Raw genomic sequence first — 27,187 nt, 5'->3', positions numbered from 1 at the left:
TATCATGAAGTGCAGTTTGAATAATTTTTCTGCTTGATGACTTTGCATCTGTTTCAATTGTTTCATTCAATCATTCTGACAAATTAATTGTTTGCTTATGCTTAAGTTTTGATATTGTAATTTTGAATTAAAACTGGTTTAAACGATACAGGTTAGCCAAAAGTGAGGAGGGCAGATGAAGGGGTCACGCAGTACACTCTAGCCTCATGTGACAAATGTTCCAAAATAGCAGCACTTTAATGCAAAGATCAATGGTATACGCGTGAAAACACGAACATAACTGCTGTGACATCACAAAGACAATGACCCCATAATAAATATTTTAAATGTGGGTTTTATTGACAGTGACTGACTGTGGAGTAAAATTTTGGATGATTGGAATAAGTGCTCAGTTTTGTTAGGTGTGCTCAGTTGAATTATGTGTCCAGCTTAAAGGGAACAGTGCAGAGGATGGAAGGTGAGTTCCACTGCCCTTCTTAAGCTAGGTGGGAGATGGGAACACTTGCTCACTTTAATAATGATAAGATACTGGAGTGTCTCTGGCAATTATTGTCAAGACCTTACCACAGAGGACTCCAATGTTCCTCTCATGCCTACCATACTGTTTGAACACCAAACATACAGTTTTTAAGATGAAGGAATAGCAGCTGCTCATCAGAAAGCACTGAATGAAAGACCTTCTCTTGTCACTCAACCTCACTAATACATTGCATCTCTTAACAGGTTCAGTGGGCATCAGGGATTACACAGGACAGACATATTACTGCCACAGCCCACAATCCTCAGGGCCTTCTCATCCAGACCTCTCAGGACATCCGAGGACAGATCAACTTTGAAACCAAGGAAACAGGTTCTACCACTGCCTCAGAAACCTCTAATGCTGTACTATCAGGGGCATAATCAAAAGAGAAGGGCGCCCATCTTTCGACACAAATCGGGAGATGGGCGTCCTTCTCTCAGGGGCGCCCAAATCAGCAATCAAAAGCCGATTTTGGGTGTCCTCCACTGCTTTCCGTTGCAGGGATGACCAAAGTTAAAGGGGGCGTGTCAGCAGTGTACCAAAGGTGGGACAGGGGTGTGGTTAAGAGATGGGCATCCTCAGCCGATAATGGAAAAAAGAAGGGTGTCCCTGACGAGCATTTGGCCGACTTTACTTGGTCCACTTTTTTTCATGACCAAGCCTCAAAAAGGTGCCAGAACTGACCAATGACCACCGGAGGGAATCGGGGATCACCTCCCCTTACTCCCCCAGTGGTCACCAACCCCCTCCCACCAAAAAAAACAACATTTTTTTACCAGCCTCTAATTCATACCCAGCTCCATCACAGCAGTATGCAGGTCCCTGGAGCAGTTTTTAGTGGGTGCAGTGCACTTCAGTCAGGCGGATCCAGGCCTCCCCCCCCCCCCAACCTATTACACTTGTGGTGGTAAACATGAGCCCTCTGAAACCCACTGTATGCACATGTAGATGCCCCCCTTCATCCCTAAGGGCTATGGTAGTGGTGTACAGTTGTGAGGAATGGGTTTTTGGGGGCTCAGCACTAAAGGTAAGGGAGCTATGTACCTGGTAGCAATTTGTGAAGTCCACTGCAGTGCCCCCTAGGATGCCCGGTTGGTGTCCTGGCATGTGATGGGGGCCAGTGCACTACGAATGCTGGCTCATCCCACAACCAAATGCCTTGGATTTGGTCGTTTTTGAGATGGGCGTCCTCTGTTTCCATTATCGGCAAAAACCGAGGTCGCCCATCTCTAAGGTCAACCATCTCAACATTTAGGTCAACCATATCTAAGGTTGACATAAATGTTGAGATTTGGGCGTCCCCGACCGTATTATTGCAACGAAAGATGGACGCCCATCTTGTTTCGATAATACGGGATGCCCCGCCCATTCGCAGGGACCTCCTCAGAGATGGGCGCCCTTAGAGATGGTCGTCCCCGTTCGATTATGCCCCTCCACATCAACCTCATACATTATAACACCCCAGTGTGCACCGAAGTCTTCTCCACCCCCTGAAACTTGAACTCAGCTTTAGCTGAAGCAATGTGATACTGCACAAAATAGCTTTTTTTGTAAAAAGCTTCCAGAAACAGGTTTTGTCCCCGATTAGATTATTTTGAATGGCTTACAGAATGATTTAACGAACACACAACAACCAGAAGACTCCCCAGAAACAATTGGGAGCAACCACTTGATTTCCAACACAAGGGCAATTTTTATTAAAACACAAGATAAAATATTGACTTGACGCAGTCCTGCGTTTTGGCACACAAAACACCTGCCTCAGGAGTTGAAATGATTCAAGCAGAAATGTAGAGAAGCCAATGGAGGACAGTAACACCATCAGCAGCAAAAACAACTCTTGTGAATCAGTAGACAAAGCAGAAACGCAAAAGCATCAGTGGATGGAACTAAATAGCTCCTTGTGTTGCAAATGGAATGGTCGTTTCCCAATTTTATTTATTTTTGTTCTTTCCTTACAGTATGATTTATACATCGTTTTATAGGAGTGGTGGTTGGTTTCCAGTAAGAGCCCCAAATTCTCCTGTCCTGTAACTCCACAGATCAGACACAATCACGAGGGCTTGATTTCCCTGCCTGGACATTTTGCTGTCCTTGCTCACGGGCTGTGATGTCTTTCTATGCATGTGCTAACCCTTCCTGCAGCTAGCATGGATCAAGATTATTCAACTGCAGTTTCAATTTAATCCCTGAGTAAATTCAAAGCCAGCACATCTTTGAATCAAAGCAGCCCTTTCTTGCAGGGGATATGACCATTCTACTTGACTTGTGTCCTTACAGGTTTTTACCAGCTGTGCCTGAACAACTGGAAGAATCACTTTGGCTCTGTGCAGGTCTATCTCAGTTTTGGTGTTTACTATGATGGTTTTGGAGTGGAACATGAAGGGCAAGAGAGGCAGAAGCTTAATGACACCTTGGCAACAATTGAGGTAAATTAATTCTTTTGTCATGCAAGGAGTCTGTGCTTGCAAGGAAAACAAAAGGAGGGTTACCCTGAATGTTCATTTTACAATGAATATGCAGGAGCTACATTTGCCTGGAGGCTGAAGCCCTGAAACTGTAGCAGGACTGAAATTCCTAGGCAGATTCATCCTGACATTGTGCCTTCTGCACCCACTAAGGCTAATGGAGTGTTTGCTGCTGAATGACATGTAGCCATTCGCTGATGCAGCACACTTAACCTTTGTACACCCGAGAGGAACAGGCACCGGCCACTCTGAGGGCTGCTGCAATGGTTCAGTCCAGCTTTAAATTCAGTGGCAGAGTGGTTTCCTTTTTCATGTGCTGTGTGACCAGTTCCTGCCCAGCATTTGTAGAGGTAGGGGACAGGGCAGTTCCCTACTGCTCCTTCAGGTGCAGGTCCCTCCCCAGGCATCTTCATTTAAACAAGCTGGGCTTTTTCACCTCCATTTAAACTTTTCCTTGTTTCTATCTAGCCCTGCTGTAACAGTGCTAATCCTTAGGCAGGGGCAAGAGCTAGGCTTCATGCAAAAAAACAGGTAGAAATGCATCTAAACCTGGCCAAGAGGTACCACCACACCACAGTGGTTGAAAATCCCCCTTCTCTCTCCTGAAGTAAATGCAGCCCTATGTAGAGAAGGGGGAGGAGGTCAGTCAGGCTTCTTAAGTAGAGAACCGCATGGGAGCGGGGATCCCCACCAGGTCTGCAGGAATCCCTCAGCTTCCCTGTGGGAGTGCCTTCCCTCCCCTGAGCCAAAGGGTGCCCTCCTGGTACATACCTCAAGCCACCCTGCTGGACTAGTGGCTTCTTCAGGGCAAGAAAGAGCCCTACTCTTTCCTGCCTGCTGCTGATCCTCTCGCTGTTGCCGCTTTTTGCGGAAGTCTCGGCAGCCATTTTAAAGATGCAGCGCAGCAGCGAGAGGATCAGTGGCAGTGGGCAGGAAAGAGCGAAGGATTTTTCCTGCCCCAAAGAAGCCACTAGACCAGCAGGGTGCCTTGAGGTATGTGTGGGAAGAGCACTCAGGGCTGGAGAGGAGGTGGATGGATGGAGTCGTACATGGGAGGGAGGGAACTGTAAAAAAACAAAAACAAAAAAACCCCCAAGGTTAATCTCTGTTTCCCCTTCCTTGCTCAGCCGTCATCACTGTACACTCAAAACAAAGCAAGCAAATCTATGAGCTGCTGCATCCACGTTGTCGTTCTTTGTAGCATTTTTAAAAATCTCTCTCTCTTATATTTTCAAACATGGCAGCTTGTGCAGCATACAGCTGTACAAAGAGGACTATAATAACAGAATAACTTTTCAAAGGTAGAGTAGTAATTTGATATAAATTGTAATCAGTGTGTCATTTGGAGGGGCTGGTTAAAGGGACAACCCTAGCACTGTTATATTCGTGCAGAGATTTATTTTCTCCTGGTAAAGAGCCACTAAACAGGCATCATGTTATGAGAATCAGGTGCTCAACATTCAGAGTTTCTATCTATCTATTTGGGATTTTGCTCACACACCTTTTCTGTAGTATCTCAAAGCTGAGGTACATTCAGGTACACTGGGTATTTCCCTGTCCCTGGAGGGCTGACAATATAAAGACCCTGTTTACTAAGCTGCGTTGTAGGAACGCAAACTTTTTAGAGTGTGCTAAAAATTAGCACATGTAATGCTAGAGACACCCATAGGAATATAATGGGTGTCTCTTATCATATTAGCACATGCTGAAAAGTTATCTGTGTGCCACTGGTGAGTGGGGATCAAGTTTGAGGGGGTCCAGGGGGTGGAGGGGAAGAGACAATGAGAGGTGGGGTAGGTACCTTCACATAAAGAAGGAAAAGTTGAGGGTATTGTGGGCAGAGGCAGATATGGGGGACAGTCACAGGTAGAGAACTGCAGTTGGGGGGGGGGGGGGGAGGCTGGAGCCTCAGAAGGGGATTTCAGACTCCATGATGGGGGATTCTGGACAAAGAAGGACAAAAAAAAAACCATACAAACCAGCCATACAGAAGCCACCAGGAGTAGCTTTTACTGTGACACTGGGCCAGGACTTGTGTTCGGGCCTGTCTAGATCACAGAACCAGAAGCTGACAGGCCTGAGGCTATGGGGAGCCAGGGGCTTAGTAGGTGCCTCACTTGCTGGTTTTCCCTTTTTGCTTAAGTATCCAATTTCCCCCTGCTTATTCTAGCTAAGAAACTAGTTTTGTAAGAATAACCAGTTGCTAACATACGATTGTTTTGTTTGTAGTTGCCCAGGTTGGTGTCTAAGGAAATCCAGGTGAGGGTATCTGGTTTGGGTTCTGTGAGCCAGACAGGCCTGAACACTTGCTAACTAGGTTTTAGTTCCCAGAGAAAGAGGTAAAGGAAAGATAGGCAGCTGCCTGACGTGATCCTTTTTGTTCTAGGAAAGCGCACAGAAGGTCCAGATCCACGTCTTCCATATGTGGCGGTTCTATAATTTTGCTCGGATGCGAAAGGGGGCCGATTACTTCACCCTTCTGTCCAACTACCATTATGTCAACTGGTGGTCAGCGGTGCAGAGTGTGGTCATCGTCCTTTCTGGAGTCCTGCAGTTGTATTTCTTAAAGCGTCTGTTTCACACTCAGCCCACCACAGACACGTTGAAGCCCCGATGCTAAGAGCTCTGCAACTCCCCCCCCCCCCCCCAGGAGGCCACTGAAAGGCCAGAAAGGACAAGCCTTTGACAGCTCTGTTCTGCTGGAGTAAATTTCCCCACCAAGCCCTGGTCTCCTGAAACAGACCACACTCTGTGCTCAAATAAATAAAATGTGTTTAAATAAAAGGATCAAATGCATTTATTTACTTAAAAATAGTCTGAGTGAAATTACTGTACAGATGCCAAGTTACCCCGTTCAGGCTGGAGATTTTTAGGACAGCGCTGGATTTCTGGCCATCCCATCCTACTGTATTACGGGATTTGCAGCACTGATTTGGGATATAAATTCAAAACCAGGGCTGGCCAAAAAGGCTCTAGCCGGGAACTGGTAAACCTCCAACCTCCGTTATTGAGACATTTAGGAAAAGCCGGTTCCTGGAAACGAATTACTCCAGTGCTGCTTTGGCTCTTCTTTAAAGAGAACTCAGCCCTCCGCCCTCTTAAAAGAAATGATGTCAAAAGCAACTGTCCGAGTATCTGTAACAACAGTCTCAAGGCCAGGCCGGAAGCAGCATTTGAGCAGTGTCTCTCCCTTAGGAGGGGAGGGGGTGGGGGGTGGTGTCCAGATCTCACACAGCTGCTTCAGGCACAGTTTACAGATGAAGGCTTTTTACTCCTACCCCCTTATAGAGGGGGATGTCCAATGCGATGCTGTAGTATTCCGGCGCTGGACTATATCTACGTAAGTGTCTCCTCGTGTCGCACGTATTCACCGACGTCAGCCTGGTGAAAGACCACAATGGCCATGGGATCCATCTTCCGGCACTCCTGTGTGGACTTAGCAGCCACTCCAAAGCCCTGGTGGGTAAATTAAGAGGAGGTGTCTAGCCTTTTTTTTTACCTTTCCATGATCTCCCCCATCCCACACAGCACGTCACCTGAAATAGGACCACAAGAGGAGGGAGGGGGATGTCATCTCCCACCCTTTCTGGAAGGGTTCATTTTCTCGATTATAGAACTATCCTTTTCTGGTTGTGAGACAAAATTAACTAAGGAAGTGGTCCCCAAACCTGGTCCTGGAGGCCCCCCAGCCAGTCAGGTTTTCAGGATACCCACAATGAATATTCATGAGAGAGATTTGCATGTTGTGAAGGCAGTGCATGCAAATCTCTCTCATGAATATTCCTGAAAACCTGACTGGCTGGGGGGGCCTCCAGGACCAGGTTTGGGAACCACTGAAATAAGGAAGGGTTAGATAATATCAGTCTGCTAAGAGACCATTTTGGGCTTTACAAGTCTGCCTAGATCAGATTCCTCCCGTTTGTACATTTACTCCATCCTGCCACTGTGTCAACTTTTTCACGCCTCCTTTTACTTCTCTTATCAACCTTTCTCCCCCACTAATCCTCGTCACCCCTTTTCCTTTCCCTAATTGTGCCATGGCCTCCATTTTCCTGAGGTTGCTATCTTCACCGTTACTTTTACTAGAGCAGGGGCTCTCCACCCAGTCCTCGGGACCCACCTAGCCAGTCAGGTTTTCAGGATACCTACAATGAATCCACACGAGCTAAAGTTAAATACAACGGAGGAAGGGCAAGCAAATCTCGCTCATGCATATTCACTGTGAATATCCTGAAGACCTGACTGGCTAGGTGGGTCCTGAGGACTGGGTTGAGAACCCCCCCCCCCCCCCCCCCGCTCTAGACCAATATGTAAACCAACCCTCCGACCCCCCTCCCTCTGGGTTATTACCAAATTTTGTAATAATCCCCACAGCCATCGAGGTTAGTGATGCTGTGGTGAAAAGCGATCTAGCTACCTGTTTCCTGAGCCCCTACGTCTTGCCCCATCCTTGGCCACCTTTAAATCTAGACTGAAAGCCCACCTCTTTAACATTGCTTTTGACTCGTAACCACTTGTAACCACTCGCCTCCACCTACCCTCCTCTCCGCCTTCCTGTACACATTAATTGATTTGATTATTTTTTGTCTATTAGATTGTAAGCTCTTTGAGCATGGACTGTCTTTCTTCTATGTTTGTGCAGCGCTGCGTACGCCTTGTAGCGCTATAGAAATGGTAAATAGTAGTAGTAGTTTATGTACAACACAAGCTGAAATCGAAATAGGTAGCTACATCGCTTTTCACCACAGCATCACTGTGTTGTCACAGTTTTTTGAAAGCCCACTGCTGTTTCAGGTTACCCCAGTGTTTCATTACCATCCTGTTGTCTCCAGCTTTCACCTGTGCTTCGCCCAGGCTTTTTAAAATTCTGTTACGTTTTTGCTCCCAACACTTCAGTAGTCCAGGCATCCACCACCTTTTTCACGAAATAATATTTCCTGACATTCTTCACCTTCATGATTCCTAGTTCTACAATTTCCTTTCAAGTGAATAATATCTTTCCCCATCTCTTCTATCCTCTAGCATGCCGATGGTTCCTTGGTCTTATCTCATACAGGAACCCCCACCTCATTTCGGGTGCCTTTCCCTGGACTACCTCTAGCCTACTCCTATCCCTTTTGAGATAGAATATTAAGACTCACCTACAAGATTGCCATCGACCCCCCCCCCCCCCCCCAAAAAAAAAAAATATCCTTTTTAGGTAGCTTCAGCATTTTATGTGTTTATTTTTTAATAAAAACTTCTATACTATTTCCCTGTATCTTCCATTGTTCTGGGGGGTGGTATTCAGCCCCACCCTCCTTGCCTGATGCCACAGCCCCTCCTCCCTCCAGGCTGGAGATTTCAGCCATTAAACTACGACAAAGGTTCCAAAACCTGATCCTGGAGGCAGCCCAGCCAATTAGGTCTTCAGGATATCCACAATGAATATTCATGAGACAGATTTGCATGCACTGCCTCCACTGGATGCAAACCTGTCTCATGAATATTCTTTGTGGATATCCTGAAGACCTAACTGGCTGGGCTGCCTCCAGGATCAGGTTTGGGAACCCCTGGACTACAATCTATTCCCCCACCCATACTCACCAAGGGAACATCAGACATGGAGTAAACCACCACTCCTTGGTACTGGTTTGTGTTCTCTGTGATCCGGCCCAACCCAGATTTCAACACATGGTTCCCATACAGAAAGGACTGTTCTGATCCTGGTTTTACCCAGACTTTGTACTGAAACACACACAAAAAGGCCGATGAGAATGCATTAGTTTTGGGTTGAGACTCCAGGCACTGAACAGTATCTGCCTCCCTACTAGGAGGATCCCAGTGACTAGAATGCTGACCTTGGCATATGGAGCGAGGTAGTCCAGAGCTGTAACATGCAGACGAAACTTCTGGGTTTTGGTGAACTTCCCAAAGCAGGTCCCTAGCGATACCAACTTATCTCGGGCAATGCTTGTTGCCAACTTTAAAATCTTCTCACTGAAAAGCAGCAATTCACAGATTAATTCCTCAAAGGTAGATAATTAATTCACATGCAGACTTGCTCTCAAGAGATTCAGAACAGAGTAGCTGCTGAACGTAAGGCACTTTGAGTTACTGCTGGAAAAGCATGACCTAAATGTTACATAAAGTATAAAGTAACTATTATCTTGAAGGAGCACCAGTGCTAAAGCAGGAAAAAGAAAGTGTTAAGTTTTGAAAGTGGTGCATGGCGACAGAGACATCATGTTGCAAGCTGAGGCGTGTGGGCTGGTATGTCTCCCAGAAAGCTCACACAGCATCCAGAGCTCTTACCTGACATAATACACCCGCTCGTTATGCAAACGAAAGCAGTAGGTACCGTCTGGCCGGTCCACAAGCAACTTAATGTTTTCTCCAATGCTAGGAAAAAGAAACCATGATTAATCACTAAAGAACGTTCTCTCACCACTTTATAACCTGGCCTCTGCCTCTAGACCTCCTAAGGTATCAATGCCCTAGTCAACCCAGGGATCTTAGATCCGCAGGGTGCAGCTGTTTTTATAATGAAATTGCTCACATTCAAAGGAAGAATAGCCTAATGGTTAGAGACCCAGGATTTAAATCTTACTGAAGCTTCTTGTGATCTTGGAAAAGTCACTTAACCCCTCCGTAGTCTCGGTACAAATGTAGTTTGTGAACCGGACAGGAAAATACTTAGTGTGTTCACAGGCGGTAAATTAAATAAATAGAACGCGAGGCTTCAGGCCTGCCGCTCAGACCAATCATTTCAATACATTTACAGCGACAGAGAGGCTTCATCAGTGTCCAGATCACGTAACTACTAAATGACAATTTTCTGTTTAGCAGCACACTGAGCAGAAGGTTTCAACGTATCATCAACAACGACACCTAGATCCCTTTCTTGATCCGTGACTCCTAACGTGGAACCTTGCATGACGTATAGTGGAATTAGAAAAGGTGCAGAGAAGGGCGACGAAAATGATAAAGGGGATGGGATGACTTCCCTATGAGGAAAGGCTAAAGCGGCTAGGGCTCTTCAGCTTGGAGAAAAGGAGGCTAAGGGGAGGTATGATAGAGGTCTATAAAATAATGAGTGGAGATGAATGGGTAGATATGAAGCGTTTGTTCACGCGTTCCAAAAATACAAGGACTAGGGGGCATGCAATGAAGCTACAATGTAGTAAATTTAAAACAAATCGGAGAAAAAGTTTCTTAATTCAACATGTAATTAAACTCTGGAATTCGTTGCCAGAGAATGTGTTAAAGGCGATTAGCTTAGCAGAGTTTAAAAAAGGTGTGGACGGCTTCCTAAAGGCTGCTCCCTGTCCCCCAACTCACTATTTGGAGAGTTTCTCGAACAGAGCCCTGGTCTCGTCCTCGGTTAGTGGCCGCATTTTCCTCTCGAGTCCCGTCTCATCAGCTCTCCGCAAACACACATGAGACGCGGCCGGAAACAGGAACCAGAGAGAAGAAGGAAGAGCGAGAGCGTCCGGGCCAAGTCTGGACAGGTTACACCTCCTTGGTTTGCGCTGGTGCCGCCACTCCTAAGATGGCGGCGGTGACGGCCACACCGTGACGACGTCCTCCCCACTGCGCTGATGCCGCCATTCCCAAGATGGCGGCGATAACGTTCACAGCGTGATGACGTCCTCCCCACTGCGCTGATGCCTCCATTCCCAAGATGGCGGCGGTGACGGCAGAACGTGACGACGTCCTCCCCACTGCACTGATGCCTCCATTCCCAAGATGGCGGCGGTGACGGCAGAACGTGACGACGTCCTCCCCACTGCACTGATGCCTCCATTCCCAAGATGGCGGCGGTGACGGCAGAACGTGACGACGTCCTCCCCACTGCGCTGATGCCTCCATTCCCAAGATGGCAGCGATAACGTTCACAGCGTGACGACGTCCTCCCCGCTGCGCTGACGCCGCCATTCCCAAGATGGCGGCGGTTAGAGCCGGAAATTGGACGATGACGTTTCCTCGCTGGCGCGCAGTCTCTGTGCCGCTTCCAAGATGGCGGCGGTGGACGTGGAGGACGAGAGCATCCTGGCTTCGATCTTCCGGGACAGTTTCCCGGACAGCTGGCGGGAGCGGCCGGACTTCACCGCCTACCTGCTGGAGCTGAGCTCGTCGGCCCTGGACAAGCTGGTGCGGGAGCCGGAGCGATTGGCCGAGGAGCGGGCGCAGATCCTGCAGCAGACCCGGGACTTGGCCTTCTCCAACTACAAGACCTTCATCCGAACGGCCGAGTGCACCGAGGACATCTACCGACGCTTCGGCCAGGTGCAGAACAGCCTGGACCGACTGCTGGACAAACTGCCCCCCTTCCAGCAGAGCTGCAGGTCTGGCCGGAGAAGGGTTAAAGGAGCAGCTTCCCCCCGTCCAACCTCACCCACCATCAGCAGCCCTCAAACTCTCTTCCCCATCCCCCCCCCCACCATCAGCAGCCTTCAAACTCTCTTCCCCATCCCCCCCCCCCCCACCATCAGCAGCCTTCAAACTCTCTTCCCCATCCCCCCCCACCATCAGCAGCCTTCAAACTCTCTTCCCCATCCCCCCCCCCACCATCAGCAGCCTTCAAACTCCCTTCCCCGTCCCCCCCCCCCCACCATCAGCAGCCTTCAAACTCTCTTCCCCATCCCCCCCCACCATCAGCAGCCTTCAAACTCTCTTCCCCATCCCCCCCCCCACCATCAGCAGCCTTCAAACTCCCTTCCCCGTCTCCCCCTCCCCCATCAGCAGCCCTCAAACTCCCCTCCACCTCCTCCCCCGTCAGCAGCCTTCAAACTCCCATCCCCGTCTCCCCCCCCCCCCCCCGTCAGCAGCCTTCAAACTCCCCTCCACCTCCTCCCCCGTCAGCAGCCTTCAAAAACTCCCCCATCTCCCCCTCCCTCTCCCCCATCAGCAGCCTTCAAACTTCCTCCCCCGTCACCCCCCTTTATTTATTTATTTATTTATTGCATTTGTACCCCACATTATCCCACCTTTTTGCAGGCTCAATGTGGCTTACAGAGTGTTATTATGATATAGTCATTACATGATCTTAAATACAGTCGGTAATAAGCTGAAGGTAGATGAGGATTTAAATGGAAAGGTGATAGGTAAGGTCGTGTGAGAGGTGTTTTTGAAGCACTTGTGTGGTTTAGGAGGGATTAGTTTCATTAGGATGTTTTTTGTAGGCTTTGTTGAAGAGGTGTGTCTTCAAAGATTTGCGAAAGCTGGTTAAGTTGTCCATGGTTTTCAGGGCCATGGGTAGTGCATTCCATATCTGTGTGCTTTTGTACGCAAAGGTAGTAGCATATGCCTGTTTGTATCTAATTCCTTTACAGCTGGGGAAGGTCAGATGGAGGAATTTGCGGGCTGATCTTTTGGCGTTTCTGGGCGGTAAGTCCACTAGGTTTAACATGTAGAGTGGGACATCTGCGTGAATGATTTTGTGTACGGTCGTACAGATCTTGAACTCAATTTGTTCCTTGAGCCGGAGCCAGTGTAGTTTCTCTCTTAGGGGCTTCGCACTTTCATATTTAGTTTTTCCAAAAATGAGTCGGGCTGTGGTGTTCTGGGCTGTTTGGAGTTTTTTAATGGTCTGTTCTTTACAACCTGCGTACAGAGCATTGCAGTAGTCCAGGTGACTTATCACTAGTGACTGTACTAGGGTGCAGGAGATATTTCTTGGGAAAAAAGGTTTTATTCTTTTGAGTTTCCACATCGAGTAGAACATTTTTTTCGTTGTGTTCTTCACATGGGTGTCAAGGGTGAGGTTTCGGTCAATAGTGACGCCAAGAATTTTCAGATTTTCAGAAATGGGAAGTGTGCAGTATGGTGTGGTTATGTTGGGGTAGTTGTTTGTATTATATTGGGAAGTGAGAACTAGAAATTGAGTTTTTTCTGCATTAAGTTTTAACTGGAATGAGTCTGCCCAGGAGTGCATGATTTGGAGGCTCTGGTTGATCTTGTTGGTTATTTCATTTAGATCACTTTTGAACGGGATGTGGATCGTGACATCATCAGCATATATGTAGGGGTTAAGGTTTTGATTGGCTAGAAGTTTGGCTAGTGGTATCATCATAAGGTTGAAGATAGTTGGTGAAAGGGGGGATCCTTGAGGAACTCCACATTCCGGTGTCCAAGGTGGTGATATGTCAATATTCGTTGTTACTTGGTAGGATCTGGTGGTGAGGAATCCTTTGAACCATTTGAGAACTGGGCCTCCGATTCTGAAGTATTCTAATAGGTGTAGTAATATTCCATGATCCACCATGTCGAAAGCACTAGACATGTCGAATTGTAGTACGAGTATATTCTTGCCGGTTGCAATTGTTTTCTTGAATGAGTTCATTGCAGACACTAGTACAGTTTCAGTGCTATGATTTGATCGAAATCCTGATTGAGACTCATGTAGAATTGAGTGTTTGGTTAGGTATTCCGTGAGTTGTTTCGTCACTATGCCTTCCATCAATTTTGTTATGAGCAGGATAGAAGCAACTGGTCGATAGTTGGTTAGGTCCATTGTGCTTTTCTTAGTTGGCAGTGGAGTGAGAAGGATATTTCCTATATCCATGGGGAAGAGACCATTTAGGAGTCTGTAGTTTACTTGGTTCGTGAGGTCTGTTTTGAATTGTTTGGGGGCGGCTCTTATTAGGCTAGTAGGGCAGATGTCAAGTTTGCATTGAGATTTGGCATATTTTCTGAGCCAGTGTGTGAGTTCCTCTTCCATCAGCAGCCTTCAAACTCCCTTCCCCATCACCCCCCTTAACCTCCTCTTCCATCAGCAGCCCTTGCTGTCCTCGCCCCCAAATTGCCCATTAGCAAACTTCACCCTTACCTATCAGCAGCCCTTCATATGGCACTTCCTCCATCTTTCCTCTTAAAGGGTCATAGATTTGATATTTAATCTTTCTGTGGTACAACCAAAGTGGTTTATATTTATTACATACAGGTACTTTTTCTGTGGGTAGGACTATCTGGGAGTTTGGGCGTTTGTGTGCGTTAGAGGCCAACAGAGTTTGTTTCCTCTGTCAAAAACCAGCCTGAAATCTGCATTTGGTTTCAGTTGAAACAGAACTTTTTGTTCTTTGTCGTGTGCTGCTTCTTCTCCTCCCTCACACCTCCTGCCCCTGAGCTGAAGGAGCTCCCACATGCTCAATCCCTTCCCTGCCTTCCTCCCCTCCCCCAGCCTGGTGGGACTACCCTGGTGCTCGAGTGGCTAGTCATCCTACCTGTGCCAGCTCCACTCCCACAGTGGCTGCTGCAGTCTCCAGTAGCATCCATTTTGACTGCAAAGGCAACATGGGCAGGAATGACTGGGGATTGCCATTAAACTACCAGTGTGGTAAGGTAGACCTGGGGGTGGGTTGGGGGGGTGGATCAGCTGTTTTGGTAGCAGCTGAAACAGATTAGCAGATTTTGGCCAAAGATTTGATATTGGCCAAAGCTGAAAAATAAAAAAGGGTTCAGGTCATCCTCTAGTGTATGTGTAGGATAGTCTTTTGGAGCCTCCGGGTGTTGTATATGTGTCTGGTGTGCGGGCCTATCTGTGAAATCTGCTGTTTACCCTTTGGACAGGAGTTTTGTGCAGAAGGCAGAGGAGATAGCCTGCAGCCGTCGGAAGAACAGTCTGACCTTGAATCGGCACACAGAGATTCTCGAGGTGCTGGAGATCCCGCAGCTCATGGATACTTGTGTTCGGAATGGCTACTATGAGGAGGCCCTGGAATTGGCCACATATGTGCGAAGGCTGGAGAAAAAGCATTCGTCTATTCCCGTCATACAGGTATGCACGGCATGCAGCTGTGTACAAACCATATATTTCCAGGTAGAATAAAACACACAAGCACGTGTGTATGCATGCTACATGCTGGTATAGGAATGTACAGCACGCTTAACCAAACTTAGTGTGTGGGCTAGAGACAGACATCGGACACTGGGAACAGCCGCTGGTTGCTGCCTGTTAAATTTGAAAAATGCACTTTTCTAGCTTCAGCCCTTGCTGTATGTGGGTGCCACACGAGGCATGCAGTGGTGCTGGAACCCATTTTCTACAGCCATGCATGATTCCATACCAGGTATGCCTGGAATGGGAGCCTTTTTCTGCTGCATGCAGTAGTGGGAGCAGTCAGCAAGAGTCTTGAACCAGGGTTGTTCTTGAGAAGAGGATGAATTGGGCCAGTTATACATTGCCATACTGGGACAGACCAAAGGTCCACCAAGCCCAGCATCCTGCTTCCAACAGTGACCAATCCAGGTCACAAATACCTGGCAAGATCTAAAAAAAACCTACAAAACATTTTATGCTGCTTATCCCAGAAATAGTGGATTTTCCCCAAGTCCAATTTACATAGTAACATAGTAGACGACGGCAGAAAAAGACCTGCACGGTCCATCCAGTCTGCCCAAGAAGATAAATTCATATGTGCTACTTTTTTATTTGTACTGTCCTCTTCAGGGCACAGACTGTATAAGTCTGGCCAGCACTATCCCTGCCGCCCAACCACCAGCCCCAGCACAGACCTTATATGTCTGCCCAGCACTAGCCCCGCCTCCCAACCACCAGCTCTGCCACCCATTCTAGGCTAAGCTCCTGAGGATCCCTTTATGTTTATCCCACGCATGTTTGAATTCCGTTACCGTTTTCATCTCCACCACCTCCTGCGGGAGGGCATTCTAAGCATCCACCACCCTCTCCATGAAAAAATACTTCCTGACATCTTTTTTGAGCCTGCCCCCCTTCAATCTCATTTCATGTCCTCTCGTTCTACTGCCTTCCCATCTCCGGAAAAGGTTCGTTTGCACTTTTCCTTTAGGAAGCCATCCAAACCTTTTTTAAACTCTGCTAAGTTAACCGCTTTTACCACATTCTCTGGCAACGAATTCCAGAGTTCCATGGCCCCTCCCCCCCCGCATGTAGTCCCGCTTTTGGCAGCAACGTTCAGCGCTATCTTCTGCCCTCCTGCTACATGTACAGAAGGTGCAGTTCAGATTGATTGAGCACCATACACTTTTTTTGATTTTCAAGAAGTCTTTATTCACCAGTAAAACAAGTCACGTTTGCTTACATACCATACAAGCAATATTTTGTTTCATTGGTTACATCAGGTTACAGCACCCATTATATTAACAAACATTGAATATAACATCTTTAACCAATTTCCCAAGTAACTTCAATCTTTTTTCGTTTTTTAACATAGAATTACTACTACTACTACTTAACATTTCTAAAGCGCTACTAGGGTTACGCAGCGCTGTACAATTTAACATAGAGAATTTACATAGAGTTGTAACCCTGCCCTACCCCCCTCCCCCCTCGCCCGGGATAAGTCTTACCATACACATTTCAATGTACTCTTCTTAGCAGCATACATCATATCAAACACAATGCACAATACCTAACCAATAATAAAACAAGAAAACACGAACAATGACTAACATCATAAAATAAAGTGACAGAAGTCCAAACATTATCAAAGTAACATTGCCCGCCTTTCTGTTAGGGGGGAAGACGTGCTGGCTGTTTTCCTAGTGCTCATGTTGTTGGAGAGGAGGGAGAGGATGATAATATCACTACTGGATGGTGTGGAGAGAGAACTGAAGAAAAGCATGGGATGGGAATGCAAGAGAGAGAGCAGTACCAGTGGGGTAGAAGTAGAGAGAGTCCTCAGCACCTGCCTTGAACACTTTGTGGAGTTGAGATTAACTTTTACAGTGAGGCTTGTTTTCCTCATTGACTGCAGGCACTGTAGGGAGAAGTGAGACACCCAGGCCTTGGCCTCGAGCTCACCTAACTGTTCCCAGCTTCCACTAGACAGCAGCAGACAGGCCTTTTCCTCGGGACACCCTGATGTGTTATGAGAGCAGGAAATCAGGCATGTGATGTAGGAAGATACCCCATAGGATGCTAGGGGTCCCCCATCCTGGGTTGCTGGGGATATTGGGAGCACCTTCCTTAGTGTTTCTCGGAACATAGAAGGGCGTCTTCCTGGAGCCCTTGCTAAGATAGCAGGGTTTATAAGGGTTCTACCTTCACCCACCCGGTGGGGCTGGGATTGCACGGGGGGGGGGGGGGGCCAGGGCCGCCGAGGGGGGGGGACAGGGGGAACAAAAGTCCCCGGGCCCGGGCCCCCGGGGGGGGGGGGGGGGGGGGCGGCACCGCTGCTGCAGTGTGGCCCGCCTGCCCGCCTCGCTCTGGAACTAACCTTAAGTCTCCTTCTTTCACTTCGTGCAAACAGCAGCAGGGCAGGCCAGGCCACTCCTTCCTTCCGTGTCCCGCCTTCGCCTGACGGTCTGCCCTGCTGCTGTTAGCGCGAAGTGAAAGAAGGAGACTTAAGGTTAGTTCCAGGCCCGGTAGCAGGTGGAGGGGGGAGCCCGGCGACTTCAGGTGGGCGGCGACCTCGGGTGGGGTGGGGGGCCCGGGGGTGGCCTTGTCCTGGGCCCGGCTCTGGCTCTCAGCGGCCCTGGGGGGGGGTCCTCTCTCTTTTGATCGTGACTGGGATTGTGGCAATGCTTGCTAAGAGACTGATACATTGGGCATGTATACAGTAAACATTTTGGATCTTAATTGCAGAGCATTGTCCTGGAGGTTCGTCAGTCGGCACAGCTGATGCTGGAACAGCTGGTCCAGCAGCTTCGCACAGGTCTCCAGCTGCCTGCCTGCTTGCGTGTCCTGGGCTACCTGCGGAGGATGGATATCTTCACAGAGGCAGAGCTGCGTGTGAAGTTCCTGCAGGCCCGCGATGCCTGGCTCCACTCTATCCAGAGCGCCATTCCCGAAGATGACCCTTATTTTCACATCACCAAAACCATCGAGACGTGCCGCGTTCACGTTTTTGACATCATCACGGAGTATCGCGCTCTCTTCTCAGACGAGGATCCCCTTCTGGTTCCGTGCAGTGATCAGGCATTGAGCGAAGCTGCCATATTCCATGGCTGGGTGTTGCAGAAGGTTGCACATTTTCTGCAGACTTTGGAGCATGATCTACAGAGGGGGGTTGGCAGCCGGCTGGACTCGTTGCTGGGCAAGTGCATGTACTTTGGTCTGTCTTTTAGCCGAGTGGGGGCTGACTTTCGCGGACAACTGGCTCCCATTTTTCAGCGGGTTGCCCTGACCACCTTCCAGACGGCACTGCAGGAAGCAGTGGCTAAATTCCAGGAAGAAATGAATTCCTACACCCTGATCCTGGCCCCTGCTGTTCTGGGCGGCAGCACCATTGCCTCGGTCAATGTGCCCAGCAGCCAGCCAGGAACCCTGCAGCCACCCATGGCTCTGCTGGATTTCTCCCCCCTTGCCTGCTTCCTAAATGGTATTCTGACTGCTTTCAATGATCTCCGGCTCTGTTGCCCAATAGCGCTGGCCCAGGATGTAACTGCTGCCCTAGAGGAGGCTGTTAGCCAGGTACAGACTCAGGGGCACATACTGTCTAAGCTGGGGTGGGAGAGAATTTGGCTTCTTTAACAACGCACCATTAGCGGAGATCTGTATTTATTTTTTGTGTGTGGGGGGGGGGATTACTTTAATGTTCAGAAACATTTTACAGTAAGGCAAGAGGATAAAGGCCCTTGGAAGGTTGAAAAAGAAGTGCAAATAGGCCCATCCTGCTGGCTGAAGTCGTATTGCTGATCCTGCTGTGATTGTCTTAGTTATCCGATCTTACAATATTTGCTCCAGCTGTGTAAAGTGCAGCCTGTCCAGAACCATTCATGCATTTCCCATTAGCATTAAAACATTACTGCTTGGTTAGCTCAGTGGCAGAGCTGCACACTGTCATGCACAGCACATGCGTTTGATTCCTGCTCCTTGGGTTAAGCTGCACAGCTCCTGGGGAAGTGACCTGACATTGCTCAGGGTCCATATTAGCTAGGTTCTATCGGTGTGATGGCTGGGTTGAGGTGAGACAGTTGAGATGAAAGCACATGGTACCATAGCCCACCCAAGGCCAGTTCTGACATGAAAACAATGACCTTTCTCCTGAGCAGGGTCTCCTTTCTCTCCCTCATGCAGGTGACAAAGATAATCCTGGCCTTCCACCAGGCTGAGGAAGCTGCCTTTAGCAGCAAAGAGCAGGAGCTCTTTGTTCAGTTCTGCACTGCGTTCCTAGAAGACCTTCTGCCGTACCTAAACCGTTGCCTCCAGCTCCTCTTCCCTCCCTCCCAAATAGCACAAATACTTGGTAAGAGGGAATTGAGTGGCCAGCTGCCTTTCTCCACCTGCTTTTTTCTTTAACTTAAATTTATTGAGGTTTTAACATGTTTTTAATGTTCATGCATTGTTGGATTCTTGAATTGCTGTGGGTGAGTACATAACAAATAAAAAGCAAAAGAGGAAAGCCAGGAAGAGAAATCTAAACAAAAAAATTAGAATTTTAAAAATTCTGAAAAAGCCTCCCTTAAACACAGTACGTAAGAACATAAGCATTTCCATAGTGTGATAGGTGGAGGGTCCATCAAGTCCAGTATCCTGTTTTGTTTCCAACAGTGGCCAAAAGATCCCAAAATTGTAAAGCCGATTTTATGCTGCTTATCCTAGAAATAAGCAGTGGATTTTTCCAAGTCCAACTTAATAATGGCTTATGGACTTTTCTTTTAGGAAACGAGCCAACCCTTTTTTAAACCATGCTAAGCTAACTGCTTTTACCACATTCTCTGGCAACAAATTCCAGAGTTTAATTGCATGTTGAGTGAAGAAATATTTTCTCTGGTTTGTTTTAAATGTACTACTTTGTAGCTTCATCACATGCCCCCTAGTCCTAATATTTTTGGAACAAGTAAACAAGTGATTCACGTCTACCCCTTCCACTCCACTCATTATTTTATAGACTTCTATCGTATCTCCCCTGAGCTATCTCTTCTCCAAGCTAAAGAGCTCTAGCTGCTTTAGCATTCCTCATAAAGAAGTCGCCTCATTCCCTTTATCATTTTTGTCACCTTTCTCTGTACCTTTTCTAATTCTGCTGTATCTTTTTTTAGATGCGGTGTCCAGAATTGCGCACAGTATTGGTGGAGCAATACAAAGGCATAACATTCTAATTTTTATTTTCCATTTCTTTCCTAATAATACCTAACTTTCTCTTTGCTTTTTTAGCCACCACTGCACACACGGAGCAGAGGGTTTTAACTTATCAGCTGTGACATCTAGGTCCCTTTCCTGGTTGGTGACTCCTAACGTGGAACCTTGCATTACATAGCTATAATTCGGGTTCCTCTTTCCCACATGCATCATTTTGCACTTGCTCACATTAAATGTCATCTGCCATTTGGATGCCCAGTCTCGTAAGGCCATCTTACAATTTTTCACAATCCTCTTGTGATTTAACAACTTTGAATAACTTTGGGCTCATTTTCAAAAGAGAAAAACGTCCAAAAAGTGACATAAGTCTGCATTTGGCCATTTATCTCTCAAATCCTCTTTTTAGACGTTTTTCTCTGAAGTTCGTCAGAAGGATGTCTAAATATCAAGGGGGCCTGTTGGGTGTGTTCAAGCCAGGACTTGGGCGTTCCTAAGACTTAGACGTCTTTCAGCCATTATGGATCAAAACAAAAACGTCCAGGACTAATACTTAGATGTTTTGAGCTAGACCTGTTTTTTTTTTTAACAAATTTTTATTAATGAATAAGAAAAAGAACAATCAAGATAAATTTGTCCATTTTCAATGCAAGACAGCAAAACACCAAAGAAATATTCAATGGACCTAGCATATAACACATTTTAACATAGCATCCCTCCCCACCCGTTCCCCCCTTCAAAACTCTTGCAGTAAATGATCCAGGCTTTTGTAACGAATAGCTACAGTGGGAATTGAACCCACTACCCCAGGAACAAAGTCCACTGCACTAACCACTAGGCTACTCCTCCACTTCACACAAAAAGATGCCCTTACTCCCCCAGTGGTCACTAACCCCCCCCCAAAAAAAAAAATGTGATTAAAAATATTACTTGCCAGACTCTGATGTTATACTCAGGTCCATTAGAACAGCATGCAGGTCCCTGAAGTAGTCTAGTGGTGGGCGCAGTGCACTTCAGACAGGTGGACCCAGGCTTCTACCTCCCCCTACCTGTTACACTTGTGGAGGAAACTGTGAGTCCTCCAGAACCCACCAGAAACCCACTGTACCCACATGTTGGTGCTCCCTTCACTTATAAGGGCTATGGTAGTGTTGTACAGTTGGGGGTAGTGGGTTTTGGGGGGCTCAGTAGACAAGGTAAGGGAGCAGTAGTGAGATGTGTACCTGGGAGCATTTTATAAAGTCCACTGCAGTGTCTCCAAGGATGCCCTATTGCTTTCCTGGGATGTCACTTTTCCACTATGATGCCAACCTTTCTATTTCTTTTATAACTTCTGAGCCTTGTGTCTATTGTTTATCTGTAGATTTGGGCTTTGAATTAGATAAAAAGGAGGTCTCATTATATATATCTAAATACCAGAGTGCTATTTTTCCATACTTCATAGCAAGAGTGTACATTCCCTAATTACCTGTCCCAATACAATTGAAGCTTTTACCTCCTCAGTGCATGTAAATAGTTTCATCCCTGTGTGCATTCTCTGATGCCGTGTGAGGCTTTCTTTCCAACCAAAGCTTTTACCACACTCAGGACATGCAAATGGTTTCACTCTTGTGTGTATTCTCTGGTGCATTGTGAGGTTTACCTTTTGACCAAAGCTTTTACCAGACTCTGTACATGCAAATGGTTTTTCTCCCTTGTGGACTTTCTGATGCACTTTGAGATTTACATTACAACCAAAGCTTTTACCACACTTAGAACAGCTATAAAGCAATCTGCCAGCAAAGGTGTGGGGGAGATAATCAGAGCCCGACAGGAGGTCCTCTTGAATAATTCCCTGTACAGAGACCTAGAGGGCCTTTTGGAATTAGCAATGTTATACTCTTAAATTACTACTACTACTACTATTTAGCATTTCTATAGCGCTACAAGGCGTACGCAGTGCTGCACAAACATAGAAGAAAGATATTCCCTGCTCAAAGAGCTTACAATCTAATAGACAAAAAATAAAGTAATCAAATCAATTAATGTGTACAGGAAGGAGGAGAGGAGGGTAGGTGGAGGCGAGTGGTTACAAGTGGTTACGAGTCAAAAGCAATGTTAAAGAGGTGGGCTTTCAGTCTAGATTTAAAGGTGGCCAAGGATGGGGCAAGACGTAGGGGCTCAGGAAGTTTATTCCAGGCGTAGGGTGCAGCGAGACAGAAGGCGCAAAGTCTGGAGTTGGCAGTAGTGGAGAAGGGAACAGATAAGGATTTATCCATGGAGCGGAGTGCACGGGAAGGGGTGTAGGGAAGGACGAGTGTGGAGAGATACTGGGGAGCAGCAGAGTGAGTACATTTATAGGTTAGTAGAAGAAGTTTGAACAGGATGCAAAAACGGATAGGGAGCCAGTGAAGGGTCTTGAGGAGAGGGGTAGTATGAGTAAAGCGACCCTGGCGGAAGACGAGACGGGCAGCAGAGTTTTGAACCGACTGGAGAGGGGAGAGGTGACTAAGTGGGAGGCCAGCAAGAAGCAGATTGCAGTAGTCTAAACGAGAGGTGACAAGGGTGTGGATGAGGGTTTTGGTAGAGTGCTCGGAAAGATGGGAGGGATAGGGAGAAATACGGAGGCGATTTTGTAAAAGCATTTCCTCTGTGGAGTGGAGGAGTGGCCTAGTGGTTAGGGTGGTGGACTTTGGTCCTGGGGAACTGAGGAACTGAGTTTGATTCCCACTTCAGGCACAGGCAGCTCCTTGTGACTCTGGGCAAGTCACTTAACCCTCCATTGCCCCATGTAAGCCGCATTGAGCCTGCCATGAGTGGGAAAGCGCAGGGTACAAATGTAACAAAAAAAAAAAAAAAAATACAGTTGTTCAGTGGGGGTGTAAAAATAGGAAAACAGAAAGATCTATTGGAATAGGCATTTCACACATGGGTATTGTTACTGGGAACAGTCCGGAAACCTGGTTCATGAAGGCACAGAAGTACTTTTGAAGGCATTTTTTTGAATGAACCCACAGTTCTGGTCCAATCCTCTTGCTCTCTGCTTCCTTTTCAGGTATTCCAGCCACCCAGCTACAGCAGCATGGCAATCTTGGCTACCTGGATGTGACTCCGGTGCAGGAGGCCCTGGGATGTGTTCTACCACAGAAAGAGATGGTTTTTCTGCCAGAGAGCAGCTTAAGTGGAGAGCCAGGAGCAGCCCCCCAGGAGAGTTCAGGCGCTGGATTAGTGTCCACAGATGATCTGCGACAAGAGCTGCTGGAAGTGAGCTGTGAGGAGAAGCTGCCGCAGCAGCAAGACTTTGCCATTGAGGGGGAACTGCAGCAGGATTCTCGGGGTGAAGGGGGTCAGCCTGCTCAGCCTCTGGAGCCCAATAAGGAATGAACCATAACTGGAACATAGGGGTGCATTTTATGGAAACCTTATTGAACGCTCTGGCCTGCACTGGGCCTTTTTACCTGGCTCAGTTTGGTGGGGGGTGTCTGCACTACAGAATTAATATGACTGTCGTAGCAAAAGCTGCTGGATTACAGGTCTATACGATTTTCTATGAATAAAATAAGAAACCGCAGCTCTTTGTATGTGAAATGTGTGTCTAAGTACTCACTGTGATAGACAATGGCTCTGGCAGATGTATTTCAGACCATCCAGGGAGTGAACACTGGCTTGTCCTCAGAGTGGAGACATGCTGGTTCTGAGCCCAAATTTCTAGCCCAGGGGTTTTCAACCCAGTCCTCAGGGCCCACCCAGCCAGTTGGGGTTCTCGGGATATCTCCAAGGACTGGTTTGAAAATCAGTGTTCAGTGTAGCAGATATTTATCAGCACATGAGCAGTTTTTACTTGGGTTCAGAAAGTGCTGACATGTTTATGGGTCATCAAAGCAAAATATGGTGATAATTCTGTTACGCATGTGTAGAAGACTAGATATGCACAAATACAGACCATATATAAGTGCTGTTCCATAGCGTCCCACAGATCAATCCAGAGCCTTGTGGGTTATGTCCCTCTACCAGCAGGTGGCGATAGAGAAAGAACTTCAGAAATAGCATATGTGGTCATATGCAGCCAGCTTCTCTTCAGTATTCTCTCTATGTAGCAGGTCATAACTGTGCAGCTCTGGATTGATCTGGCTCCTTGCCCGTCCCATGGGTCCCAGTTGAGCCAGGATAGGGGTTGAGGTTCTGCAGATTGGAACTCTGGTTATGGAGTATACCTGGTGGTGCCAGGTCCTTCTCCCCCCCCCCCCCCCCCCCCCCCCCCCCCTACAACCCCTTGGTTTCCTGCATATTGGCACCTTGGTCACTGCATGAAGTCTCGGCAGTCATTTTAAACAAGCGGGCAGGAAAGCGTGAGGACCTTTCCTGACCCAAAGCAGTCACTAGACCACCAGGTGATCTGTGGTATGTGCAGGTGTGTATGTGTGTGTGTGTGTGAGAGAGAGTTGAAGCCAGCAGCTGTCATCGCTGTACAAACAGACAAACCTTTGAGCTGCTGCATCCACATTCTTCTTTGTTGTTAGTAGCATTTTTATTTAAACTGACTTATATTTTCAAACATACTGACTTGCAGCGTACGGCTGTATACAGAGGAAGTATAATAATGGAATAACTTTTCATAGAATAGTACCCTTCTCCACCACCGCCAACTCCAGGCTCCGCCCTTTCTGCCTCGCCTCACCCTATGCCTGGAATAAACTCCCTGAGCCCATTTGCCAGGCCCCCTCCCTGCCCATCTTCAAATCCTTACTCAAAGGCCACCTCTTCAATGTCGCCTTCGGCACATAACCATTATACCTCTATCCAGGATATCTAGACTGCCCCAACTTGACATTTCGTCCTTTAGATTGTAAGCTCCTTTGAGCAGGGACTGTCCTTCGTTGTTAAATTGTACAAGTAGCGCTTTAGAAATGTTAAGTAGTAGTAGTAGTTTATAAATCATAATCAGTGTGTCATTTGGAGTAGCTGGTTAAAGGACCACTCTAGCACTGTTATATTCATGCAGAGATTTTTTTCTCCTGGTAATGGGTCTCTAAAACAGACATCATATTATGAGAATCAGGTGCTCAACATTCGTCGTTTCTATCTATCTATTTATTTACTTATTTATTACGTTTATATCCCACATAAAACATGAGTTCAGTTGAAGCCTGGGAGCATTCAAAATAATTATTTTCCTATGCCTACATTAAAAGAAAGAGATGGCATGTGGGAATTTGCTTATTTTGTTTTGTGGATCGCAGTGGTATATTATAAAAATGCACTTGCCTTTTTGTATTACTACTATTTCACAGAGAGGTATTGAATAACGAGGGAAGGACTTCCTTCATGCAGACGTTCTGTCCAGCGTCAGTTTAAATGTGCTAACATTGTCCAGTTCAGCCCGCTTAATCTGTGTAAGGGGAAAATCTCATAATGTTACCTTGCTTTGTCGTGAAATGTTCTTTTTTTGTTCATGGACATTCAAAGCTCTCGTTACTATATATAATCACTTACAGCCCCCAACCATCTGTAGTATAAAATGCGGGGTCTGGAGAAGATATGAAATATGCAGGTAAGTGAATAATTGATTGTCCTTCAGCACCTGAGTGCTTTAAAACGTAGGACTGCCTGTTTAAGCACTAATGAATATTAGAGTGAAGAAAGATGTATATAATTATAAAAACAAAAAATTATGAAAATTATACCACCGCATTTTATACTATAGGTGGTTGGGGGTTGTCAGTGATTATATATAGTCACGAGAGCTTTGAATGTCCATGAACAAAAAAAGAATATTTCAGAACATAGTAAGGTGACATTATGAAACTTTCCCCTTACACAGATTAAGCAGTTTGAACTGGTACTTACAACTGAGGTTGATATATTGAGTTCAAGTTTGATACTTTTTGGGAACGGAAGCCAATTTGTTTTCTGAACATTGTCCAGTTCAGCACACTTAGCTGCTAAGTTTATACAAAGTTAATTATGTTCAGTGGAAAATAAATCTGTTGGCTCAGGCTGCTTTTTATGAGGATATTCTATCACTGTTTCATTATTTCTTCCAAGTATTACATATTAAGGGCATTTGCTTTAAACTTTGCTTTAATTTGTTCAGTCCTTACATGCACATGGTTTTGCTTTTTAAACCCAAAGGTGACTCCTAAGGGTGGTTGAACAATTAGGTATAAACCGTGTTGTTTCTGACGACTTGTTTTGGACTGCTTTGGGTCCTGCTAATCTGTACATCCGCTGTTTTAGCAGAACACAGAAGAAAATGATGTATGTTACTTTTTCTAGAATTTTTACTGTTTGTAGAATCTGGGGGGGGGGGGGGGGTCAAGGTGACTGTGGCATGGCAAGAGCTGGGATGGAGGAAATTACTTGCTGCGGGGACAGTATAAGTCGTCACAAGAACAAAATATTAGAAAACCAATGCGCTGCATTAGGGGCTTATAGCCCATTTATGTTTACACAAAATAGATCTGCATGAAACAAAATATGTATTTTTATTTTGACTTATAGGTAATCAATAGAAACAAAATAAAACCACTAGTGCCTGAAACATTCCTAAAACTAGAATAATCCATTTGTGTATCTAAAAGCTAAACATCTACAAAACAGATGCAGATGTGATTCCGTGTGCCCCAGTGAAAGGAGAGTTGAATTTCACTTCCATTTAATTGCAATATATTCTATCATCTTTATAACACCAGGCTTCCATATCATCATGCTGATCAATTCATAGACTGGTGGGTTGTGTCCATCTACCAGCAGGTGGAGATAGAGAGCAAACTTTTGCCTCCCTATATGTGGTCATGTGCTGCCGGAAACTCCTCAGTATGTTCTCTATCTCAGCAGGTGGTGGTCACACACAGCAGCAGCTCTGGCTAGGTCTCCAAGCCTAATTTTTAGGTTTTGTTGAGTACCTGGGGTTGAGGGTTCTTCTTGAGCAAGTGCAAACCTGGTGGCGCCAGGTCCCTCCTTTTCTCCCCCCTCCCGCTGGCTCCGTTAAAAAAAAAAAATAAAAATTTTTGAACGTCCTTAAAGGCGTTTATTTCGACGTTTATTTAAACGTTTATTGCAGCTACTCACTGGGACACCAGGTCGTTACAGCTCGGAGCGGAAAGCAGGTAATTTTTACCTTTTTATAGCGGGCAGGGGGTTCCCCGATTGATCTCCACGTGGCCTATGGCGTCGGAGGGTGAGGGCGCAAAGAGTCGCTCCCCGGATCGCTTGGGCGCTTCTAGAGGGGATGCGGGG

The 27,187-nt window shown here is 46.7% G+C and overlaps 3 protein-coding genes across 3 annotated transcripts; 2 read left to right on the top strand and 1 right to left on the bottom strand.

The window, feature by feature from the left end:
* Positions 1-723: 723 nt before the first annotated feature.
* LOC115459193 (transmembrane emp24 domain-containing protein 6-like) lies at positions 724-5,630 on the top strand (the record flags this gene model as incomplete). The annotated part of the gene is made up of 3 exons (XM_030189053.1): positions 724-850; positions 2,801-2,949; positions 5,375-5,630. Coding segments are annotated over 3 exons (510 nt in total), but the record flags the coding sequence as incomplete, so codon positions are not given.
* Positions 5,631-5,757: 127 nt separating this feature from the next.
* LOC115459195 (60S ribosome subunit biogenesis protein NIP7 homolog) lies at positions 5,758-10,419 on the bottom strand. Its single transcript, XM_030189056.1, has 5 exons — positions 10,309-10,419; positions 9,283-9,369; positions 8,829-8,967; positions 8,575-8,715; positions 5,758-6,444 (listed from the first exon to the last, which is right to left on the bottom strand). Exons 1-5 carry the CDS (start codon positions 10,362-10,364, stop codon positions 6,325-6,327), a joined length of 543 nt encoding a protein of 180 aa, XP_030044916.1. The 5' UTR covers positions 10,365-10,419; the 3' UTR covers positions 5,758-6,324.
* A 528-nt stretch (positions 10,420-10,947) lies between these two features.
* On the top strand, positions 10,948-23,516 carry LOC115459194 (conserved oligomeric Golgi complex subunit 8-like). Its single transcript, XM_030189054.1, has 5 exons — positions 10,948-11,315; positions 14,539-14,746; positions 17,534-18,361; positions 18,968-19,136; positions 23,004-23,516. Exons 1-5 carry the CDS (start codon positions 10,987-10,989, stop codon positions 23,330-23,332), a joined length of 1,863 nt encoding a protein of 620 aa, XP_030044914.1. The 5' UTR covers positions 10,948-10,986; the 3' UTR covers positions 23,333-23,516.
* The last annotated feature ends 3,671 nt before the right edge of the window (positions 23,517-27,187 follow it).

The sequence above is a fragment of the Microcaecilia unicolor genome, unplaced genomic scaffold (assembly GCF_901765095.1).
Source record: "Microcaecilia unicolor unplaced genomic scaffold, aMicUni1.1, whole genome shotgun sequence".
NCBI classification, from domain to species: domain Eukaryota; kingdom Metazoa; phylum Chordata; class Amphibia; order Gymnophiona; family Siphonopidae; genus Microcaecilia; species Microcaecilia unicolor.
The sequence above is the reverse complement of the archived record's forward strand: the minus strand, read 5'-3'. Positions and strand labels throughout refer to the sequence as shown.